Genomic DNA, 11,106 nt, shown 5'->3' on the forward strand with positions numbered 1-11,106 from the left:
TAAGAAACCTGAACCCTGAAGCATATAATTGGTTAGTTGCCATTCCTAGAAGTTCATGGTGTAAACATGCATTCAACATTTACCCTAGATGTGATGTTTTAATGAATAACTTGTTTGAATCATTCAATAGTACTATTTTATTGGGTAGAGATAAACCAATCATTAGTATGATGGAATGGATTAGATCATACTCAATGAGTAGATTTGCTACACTCAGGGAAAAGTTGATTGCATATCCTGGTAATGTAATGCCTAAGCCTAAAAAAAGGCTTGATAGGAAAGTGGAAAAAAGTGGGAATTGGCTTCCCGTATGGGCAAGGGGTTCTAAGTTCGAGGTCACGCAAGGGTTCACTATGGAGAAGTTTGTAGTTGATTTAAGTAAGCATAGCTGCACTTGTTATTTTTGATATTTGGTGGGTATTCCTTGTAGACATGTTGTGGCTGCAATTAACTATAAGATAGAAAATCCTGAGGCATATGTGCATCCATGCTACAAAAGAGAAGCTTATCATGCTTGCTATAGCCTAGAAATCACCCCAATAAATGGACAACAACTTTGGCCCAAAAGCAATCAACTTGAACTACTCCCACCCATATACAAAACACCACTTGGCAAGCCCAAAAAACTTAGAAGAAGGGAAACAGATGAAAATGTTAGTCATTCAAAACTTTCAAAAAAGAATATGATCATGAAGTGTAGTAGATGCAAGCAAATATGACATAATATCAGAAGCTGTAAAAGGGGGATGAGATCCAGAAAGGTAAGACATCATGTTCTTTACTTCTTAATGATTTTCTTTTGCAAAATACAAATATGAAAGTTGAAAACATACTGAATTGACAAGGAAACACACAATGTACTCGAACTGCCACTACAACTACCAACACTGTTGGACCATCAAACCAAACCTGCAGTAGAACGAGATCCACACCCATGGTTGCAGCAAACGTGAACCAAAGAGAAAGAGCACCAACAACACAACCAAGGAGCATGGCAGCACAAGCATTGGGGTCTCAAGCTAGTAGTAGTACAACTTGTGCACAACCCACGTGAAAATGAATGAAGATTTCGATTTTTTCTTGCTTTATTAAAGACATCTATAATAGATTAAGACTTCTATAACATTGGGCATAGTGATAGTGGACCACTATTTTGTTTTGGAGCAGTGCTACTTCAATATTTTAGTTAAAGTTATGGACCACTATTTTGTTTTGGAGCAGTGCTACTTCAATATTTTAGTTAAAGTTATGGACCACTTGCCTGCTTTGGACCACTTTTTGCATTATTGTATTCAATTAAAGGAAACACTTTTGTTATTGCTTTGGACCACTTGTTTGCCATTATTGATCAATGAAACATGTATTTCTATTGCTTATTCATTCCAAATTTATTTCTTATACTATGAAATTGGTAAAACAGGAAGTTGGAGAAAATTAGGGACCCATATCGAATAACAGGAGACCAAATAAGAAATTCATTCCACTGTCATATTCTCATATTCTCTTAATCAGAAAATAACAGGACACCATATCGAATATCAAATAACATCACACATGGCAAATATCAAATTCGAATACTGTCATATTCTCATATATTTCATATTCTGATATTGTAACCACCAAGTTTAATACATTCCAAGTTTAATACACGAAACTGACCTTACATAACAGTAACCACCAACTTTAATACATTCCTAATCATTGCTACAACTAGCTAAAACATAACTAATTACAATTAACCTTCAACAACACCATAATAACCAAAACAATAGTTGCCACCAACGACAAAACAAATAAAACTTGCAGAAATTTTCCAATTTTTTTCTCTTGTTGCAATTTCCTCTTCAACTTCTCATTTTTCTTTATCAAGTCTATTATAACTTTGTCATTTTCCAAACAACAAACTTTGTCTTCTTCAACAGTTTTTCCCCCGTTGGATTCAAATTCAGAGTCTTTCCTTTCAAACGTAGATTTTAACTCATTAACCCATTCGAAATAATTACAATGGGAATTGGACTACACAAAGAAGGAAACGATTACAAAGAAAACCAAATGAAGCTCGAAAAAAAGTGAAGGAATTTTTCACTTACAGCCCAATTCCTACACCTCCAAAATAATCAGCCTTTGTTCTTCATAGTACTTGCCTTTAGAAGCAACAATTTTTTCCCACACCCACACACTTTCGATGTGATTTCTGAAGAGGACACACAACGTCACCATATTTTCGAACCACTACTCCTTTGTGTACAATCCAATCCTTTGGTTCCACTATTCATCACTGTAGCTAAATTTCTCCAATTTCTGAAGAGGACGCACAACACAGTCTACAATTTCTCCAATTTCCCCAATTTTATGGTTTCATAAATTACCCCCAAACAACCTTTATTGTAACTAAAGAGAAAGTTTTAAACGGGATTCTTACGTGGCCATCCATTAGCCAGGTGTCAATTCATGATAACAGAGTTTAAAATCGGGGACTAATTCCATGCAATTTAAAAGGTCAGGGACCGAAATGGATCAACTCTTAGAGAGGAGACTAAAACCAAAATACACTGATAGTTGGGGGACGAAAAACATAATTAACCCAATTTTCTAATTGGCACATCAAAATATCTTCCTCTAGATGGCCATGGAGGAAGGATATCATCATATGAAGTGTTTCAAGCTCCACATTTTGACTTAATACTAGAGCAATACCGAGCCTTGATGGGTCGTGCTTGACTATTAAAGAGAAAATATAATATTGTGCTTTCTTGCTTTCAATTCCAGACCAATCACACAATCAAACATAGACTAAATACCATTCAAGATTTAATCAATTTGTAATTTGATTTATAAAATTATAAAGTAACTTAATATCATAAAGTTAAAATCCATTATTAGAGAAAAAGAACAGACTTAAAGCGTTAAACAATTAATACAAAACTCAATTTGAATTGTGATCTTAATTCGGTGAATTGAACTTCAAGAATTAGTTATATATAAATAGAGTAAACAAGACAAAAAAGAGAAAAAATAAAGAGACAACTCAAAAATTAAGAAAAAAAAGAGAAATAGACAATTTTTAAGACTGAAAAACTAAATAAATGAATTTGATATGATCTCTAATTAGGTTTATAAGCCAAATTATAAACATTTAGGCTTAAACAAGAAAATCCATATCCGCATAAATTTTTATTCAAAAGTATAACAAATTTGTCTTAACTTTAAAAAATCATAAGTAAACATAAAATTTATAATCAAAACAATCGTATGTTATGTTCGTTTTAATGTTCTCAAAAATATAAAATCTAAATATAACTAAAATAAACTAAAAGTAATATCCAAAAAAACTATGATCAAGAAAATAAATAAAAATGAGATTAACTAAAAATACAAAAATTAAAACAATTATATACATTATTGAATTAATGGTAATAATATACTTCAAATCTTCCCTAATAACTCATTTTTATGTCAAATTTTATTAAAAATCTGACATCAATTCTCTCAGTTAACGGATGATGACAGCGGCAGAGTATGATGGTAGCGGGAGGGGCCATGTCCCCAAATGTTTTTTATTTTTTTTTAAATTATATATCTATATTTGAAATTTTGAAAAAATTTTAAATTTTTAAAATTATAGACCGTATATTTTAAAAACTAATAGAAATTAAATTGCCCCAAAGGTTTTTTATTTTTTTTAAATTATATATCTATATTTGAATTTTTGAATTTTTTTTTAAATTATAGATGGTATATTTTAAAAATTAATAGAAATTAAATTGTATCTTTTTATTTCTTTTATAAAATACAACGTTTAACGTTAATAAGTAATAAAAAATCAAATCAAATATAATAAAAAATAAAAATATTTAGGTTTAATTATTTTTTTTGTCTGTCTAAAAATATCAAATTGTGACTAAAAAAATTAAAACTAAATTGAGACTCATCTTTGAAAACAGTAACTAAAAGAGTAATTAAAATAAACATTTATTAAGATATTTTTTATTTTCTTCTGTCATTACCTTTTTAATTTTTCACAAAATTGTATTCATCTTTCACTCTCATTTTTTTTTTGAAGAAAAGAAAATGAAGTTAGACACATATTCATTGTTTTTGCTCTCATTTCTCATTTGTTTCCTTCGTTTCTCGAAGAAAAAAAAATGTAACTTTCTCTTGCCTTACTTGATGAAATATTAGTTTAATAGTTATTAAAATGATTTTTTATCTCATGAGCCTTTTGTATACTCATTATAGAAGCAAAAAACAATCTATTATGTGTTTTTTACTGCTGATTTGTAATTGTGAATTGATTATAATATATTTTTCTTCTAATAATTTTATCTCTCGATCTTTTATTAGATTATGATAAATTACTTTTTAATATATTTAAAAAAAGGGATATCGATGAATAATAACATAATAGATTTATTTTGTAAAAGTGATACAAGGGAAGTTATATGTAAAGATGATACATTATACTTTTTCTTATCCTTATTCACATCTTTCAAAGCATTTAAAAATTATACTAATAATCCAATCTAAGGATCCAATTATTTTATAGAAGAGTCATTTTTAAAGCGTTATACTAATGATCCAATCAAATTATCAAAGAATTATATTACTTTGAGCCCTCCAAAACTCTAGTCAAGATCTGCCATTGAATGATGATTTGTTAGGCACATCACCAATTGATGAAATTCGTAATCCATCTTTATTAGCATAACTTTTTTATATTTATGATGGTAATTTTTATATAACGCTGAACATTTTAGTATCTATTACAAATAATCTTAATGATATATATATATATATATATATATATATATATATATATATATATATATATATATATATATATATATATATATATATATATATATATATATATATATATATATTATCTAGTTGAATATGTGTATTGTGTGGAACAAATTTGTATGGATAATAATATTTTGACTCACTCTTAATTCATTACTCCATTACTTCAATTATTTTTAGATTATTTCATCACATTACTACTGTACTATATCTAGGCGGTTAGGACCACTATGACTAACTACCCGGTCCAAACCACCAACATATAGTCCTAGCATAAAAAGGAACAATTGGTTAACTACGCAAAATGATGACACATATAACGGCTAATGTGACGCCCCGACTACTATACTAAATAATTATTATTTGATAAAAAGATGTGGAATTAAATTTTTTTTTTCCATAAGATTATCCTTGAGAGAACATTAATAATAACATAACTTCATATTCATATATGTAGTTTGCATCTATGTAATTGTTCATAAAATATTACAAAAATATATATTTGTTAAATATTAAGAGTCCTACATCAGAATAGAAGACTTTCTATATTTTTAACATCTCCTAAAGATATTAATAGAAATTATCCATGAGTCAATCTTCAGAAGATCCACCAACAATATCCCGAATAACTCTCACTGAGCAGGTTCATCTTCTGTTCATGCAACAGGTACATATGAAAGAAAAATATGAAAGGAGTGAGGTCTTTATAAGCCTTAAATATCAATCTTAATAAACTCAACAAACAATGCAGACACCGGGGGCCTAGATTTAGACCTATAACCACCAAACTTGATCTTGTTTTACCAGACATATGGATCCATATTTCACTTCTGATGATCCAATCTGAACATCAAAAGTTACTTTGGGAAGTGATTAGGTAGTTGAGTATTTCTCATGGTACAATCATAATTATTTCTTTCTCGAGAATATTAGCCATTCATCGGCTCACAAAAGAGATATATACTCACTACCTAACCTTGGCGATGCCGAGCAGGTATCGGACAGTCCCAAGTTTGGCCTATGAATATCCTAGTCCAGTGCGCTATTCTGAACTATCCAGATATTCACCTACTTGGTAAAACTTCCTTAGACCCCACCATGGTCCCTGCCTTTCATCCCGCAGTGTACCAAACTGTGACTTCCCAAATACAACCACTTTGACACTGGTTTAATCCAGACTTAACTCTTACTCAACTGACATACTCTTGAATATTTTCAAAGGTCATTAAATGTGATGACTATCAATTCATGTCATTGTATAAACTATACACAAAGAACATCAAATAAAATAAAATGTACATGTAATTTTCTTATATTCAAGCTCACTGAATAAAATAATATTTACTTTCACTTCACACATTTTTTTTTATTATAAAATAATAATAAAATAAGAATCAAAGCAAGAACTTTAAATAAATAATTAGACAAGGATTAGAACGTCATAAATAAATATAATAACAAAATATAAATTAAACAGGACCAGTGCGTAACTGGAGATAAAAATAAAATAAAATAAATAAATAGGACCAGTGCGTAACTGGAGATAAATAAAATAAAATAAATAAATAGGACCAGTGCGTAACTGGAGATAAATAAAATAAAATAAATAAATAGGACCAGTGCGTAACTGGAGATAAATAAAATAAAATAAATAAATAGGACCAGTGCGTAACTGGAGATAAATAAAATAAAATAAATAAATAGGACCAGTGCGTAACTGGAGATAAAATAAAATAAAATAAATAAATAGGACCAGTGCGTAACTGGAGATAAAAATAAAATAAAATAAATAAATAGGATCAGTGCGTAACTAAAGATTAAATAAAATAAATAAACAGGATCAATACATATTTGGAGATTAAATAAAATAAATAAATAAACAGGATCAGTATATAATTGGAGATTAAATAAAATAAATATAAGAGGATAATAAATGAAAATAAGTTAAATGAAAGTAAAAAGAATAATATATGAGTCAAAATAAATAAAAGATTAATATAAAACCCATGAGTTTATGAAGATTAATATATAAGAGCTTAACCTCACTCCCCCCTTACCTTATTGATTGAAGAGCACAATAATAATATTTGAAGAGGACTAGGATCTCTTTGAATCGTTGCTCTAAACTTTTTTTTTTCTCTATTTTCTCTTTCCCTCTCTTCTTTCTCTTTCTCTTTCTCTCTCTTCTTTCTTTCTTTCTCTTTCTCTTTTCTTTCTCTCTCCTTTCTTTCTTTCTCACTTTTTCTCACTTCTCCCGTAACTTCTCATTTCATACATATATATAAGCTTATACATATGCTTATCTTTCTCATCATTACCTACATTAATGAATGTTTATCTCTTAGGTTTTTTTTTTTTTTCCTTCTTATCTTTTCTCATCTTATCTTCTTTTTTTTTTTTTTTCTTTTCTTCTTATCTTTTCTTCTTATCTTCTTATCTCTTCTTTTTTTTTGTATATATTTTTTTTATCTCTTTTAAAAGATTCTTCATATATATATATATATATATATATTATATTTGTTTAATATATATATTATATTTGTTTTGTTCTAATTGTTATTTTCAATAAGTAAAAATTACATCATAATCAAATATATTTTTAATGTTTAAACTACATAAAATATAAAACATTAGTAAACATAGAAGATTTTCTAAGTGTTTTATTTAAAATAAATAATACAGTTTATTAAAAAAAAGGGATGTTACAGCTAACGCCACCTACTTCAAGAATAATGCATGAGTGCATGAGTAAAAGCCGTCCACTCCAAACTTAGGAAATAACAGTTGGGCTTCTGGTATCAGATCACAAACGTGGAACTTAGGCCTGGTACAGGCCCCTAAGGGTCCAATCCGCCAACATTAAAAGAAGACGCATCTAAAAGAAGGAGCATCCATTCCGAGAAGTCAGTGATTGGGGTAAGATATGATCTGTGTTCCCTGATAGTGTGTTATTGTCTTTGCAAGAATAATTACAAAAGATCAAAATAGGTAATTGAAGAGTGATTGAAATAATGGATTAAAAATGAATTAAAAATAATGGGTTAAAATATCATTATTTTATTTATATATTCTTAATCATCTGTGAAACAAAATAAATTATATATACATGTGTAAAACATATATCAAATATGTCAATAATCCGTTAAATTAATGATGCATTAATAATTATATGTAAGTATTTATTTAATTTTAACCACTTATAAAATAAAAGTAATCATATGCATAAGTGACATCAAATATAAAAGAATGGCGATAATTAATGTTGATTTGCACTGCCATATCTACTTAATTAATCCCACCTAACTACCTCATTTGGTGCACAGATATTTTGTTTATTAATTTCTTCTCAATGACATTTGACGTACGAAAATCAAAATATTGGAAAATTAGAGGGCACAAATAAATAAATAAATTACTTTATCATTTTTTCTACAACTTTGTAAGATTTTTTTTAAAGATAATATGATAGTTAGATAAGCTATTTGGGTATTTCTGGCCAACGTAAATGAATTGAAAATTAGCCCATTATGAATTTAAGAAAACGACAAGAAGAAAAATGTTGAGTGTCACTCAATTTCCAGCCATTAATGGTTAAGAGTAATATTAGTTTGTTAAAAATAAACTCTATAAATATAAAATTATGTGTTCTAACATTCTTTTTTATCGTATTAATAAAATATAATTGTGGTATTTCTTAATTATTTTATTTTTGTAGTTTCTATGACGTGACTTCGATATCTTGAAATAACCCATGTCATTATTCGATTTTTTTATTAATGATTAATTATAATTTTAGTCTCCGTTTTGATTTTGTTCTTCCAAATTTTAAAAAGTATTTTTTTAGTCTCTAAAATAAATAAAAAAGTTTCTAAACACTAAATTCAAAAGGACTAAAAATGATTTTTTTATTGTGTATAATTGAAATTTTAAAATTTAAAAACTAAAATCATATTTTTCAATTGAAAGGTAAACAAAAAGTTATACTTAAAAGAAAAATAATGAAAATTCCTCTAAATTTTAAGGGTTAAAAATATAATTAAACCTTTTATCAATTACACAAAATTCAAATTCTCGATTAATAGAAGAGATAACTGCAATAAATAGTACTAGCAGCAACTCACAACCTTCAGAAATTATGTTTTCATTGTATTTCAATCATGTCTATTTTAAGTCCATATGAGTATTTAAGGAATTTACGGAAAAAAATTCACTAATAATGAAATTTAAGTTAAATTTACATAAAAAATTAACATTGATTTGAAATCTTAAAATAATAAATTTATATATATTTTTTTTCATATAATTTTTAATTTTCATACATATTTATATTCCCAACACACTGACATATTTTGAAACAAAACTATATAGGTTTATCCATTTATTAATCCAAATCTCATGTTAACTATAATTAAATTTAGAAAGAAAAATAAAAAGAAATTCTAGTATAAAAATGATGCTAAATTGTAATAGGAGTGTTTGATTGAAGTGATGTAAATATAAGCATCACTCTAATATACAGCATATAATTGTGGAGACCAATATCATACAGTGGTAAAGTTGTTTCTGACTACCTGAAAGTGATTGCTTGAGTGAATAACATTCTGAAAATAAGAGCTACAATAATAAGGAAATGGTACTTGCTAGAAAGGACCAAGTTCATCATCGAGATTCCAACTACTTATCAAAAGTTATGGGTGCTTCACTTCTTCCAGTTGCTTTAGTTCATGATACGTGGCTCTGATGAAAGCATTAGTTTCTTTTGTTGGTTCTTCTATTGCTTCTTTCAGCTTGCTCAGTGCCATGCAATAAGCTTCCTATCCAGTGTTATCAAATCAAACAAAATAGATTATTTATAAGGCTTTCATTTCTTAAAAACAATCTTATTTTTTATACTTTTTATGTTTTTAACCAAGATTTTCAGAAATTAACACTAGTGATACCATGAACTGATCTAACTCTGAAGTGTTTGCACCAGCTGTTGCTTTGGACTTTGAATTCACCAGCTTCTTCAGTGCATCATCATCAAACTCTTCAGCTTCACTTAACCCCACCTGAATTCAAACAAACTCAAATGATGAAGTAAAATAGATGCATACTATGCATGAGTTGTTGGAAACTCTTAATATCTCTGTGTTACATTTCTCTGAATAATGAAAAGAAAAACATGATAAAGCTTTTAACCTCTTACTTCCAACATTGTTCATCATATCATCTATCACTGACTTTACAAATACTTGACATTAATCTAAAACAAATTCTTATATGATATATGTAACTGTTTACCAAAAATGTCTGGTCTTGTTTCCATTGCAGAAACAGTTCTGTTATATTTATATAGATGTACTAGAAAATACGCTCCCAAATTAAGACAAATGACAAAAGCTGTTCCATTTTAATGAATTGTTTAGTTTAAGGAAAAGTGAGTAAAATCTACTTATTTATCTTCATTTGTCACCCACTTTCTGAGTTAAAATCATTCAGAAAATTAGAAGAAACAAACTTTTTTTCTTTCAAAAATATCATAAATTTTGCAGCTATAGCCAAAGTGAGAAATTGCTTTTTTCTGAACTGTTAGATACTCTACTCCACCGTTGTCTTGTTTACTATATTAAGGTTTCAAATTGTTCTAGCATCATTTTCGGATCCTATTCATCACTCATAAGCACTTTTGTATCAGCTAACTTAGACAAAAATATAGTCATGTAGGTCACCACAGTTATTATGGAAGCTTTCTTTTTCTGTTAATTGTTGACCCCGGATCATGATAATTCAACATCATTGCTTTAATCAATACAAAGTTTAGGAGTCAAAAACAGAAAGAAATGAGCAGAGAAGAAAAGAAAAAGAAAAATAGAGGAAATTACGTACCTTCAAGCAGTTGATGTGAGATTGAATCAAAACTTCATACAAAGGATGAGTTGCAATAATGTTCTTTAGAACTTCTTCATTTTGTTTCCCACCAGCAATGTGTTCACTTCCCTCAACAAGACCCTTTTCTCGAACGTGTGTAGCTTCCATCTCTGTAGCTAGGTAGGTAGGTTTATTACTATTAATGCTGATATTACTATTTTCTCTTGCACCAATCGAATCAGAAACAAAAAGAAGCACTATTATATATATAGCAACATGTTGTGGATAAAAGGGGTTTGTATTATGGTTATTGACCAATGTGAGTGGAAGCTAAAGTGATGAAACGTAGTTATCAAGAAGTACAAATGGGTTACCTGCCGTATGGGTATTTCTGTTCTTCATGTTGTTAACCATTGGAGGTAAAATAAATAGTATGAAAACAAGTGCATGCAT

The 11,106-nt window shown here is 28.5% G+C and overlaps 1 protein-coding gene across 1 annotated transcript; it reads right to left on the bottom strand.

Annotated features, from left to right (window-relative positions):
* Window positions 1-9,491: 9,491 nt before the first annotated feature.
* LOC114174411 lies at window positions 9,492-10,821 on the bottom strand. Its single transcript, XM_028059252.1, has 2 exons — window positions 10,672-10,821; window positions 9,492-9,617 (listed from the first exon to the last, which is right to left on the bottom strand). The coding sequence occupies exons 1-2, from the start codon at window positions 10,819-10,821 to the stop codon at window positions 9,492-9,494; spliced, it is 276 nt and encodes a 91-aa protein (XP_027915053.1).
* Between the last annotated feature and the right edge of the window lie 285 nt (window positions 10,822-11,106).

The sequence above is a fragment of the Vigna unguiculata genome, chromosome 2, assembly GCF_004118075.2.
Source record: "Vigna unguiculata cultivar IT97K-499-35 chromosome 2, ASM411807v1, whole genome shotgun sequence".
NCBI lineage: Eukaryota > Viridiplantae > Streptophyta > Magnoliopsida > Fabales > Fabaceae > Vigna > Vigna unguiculata.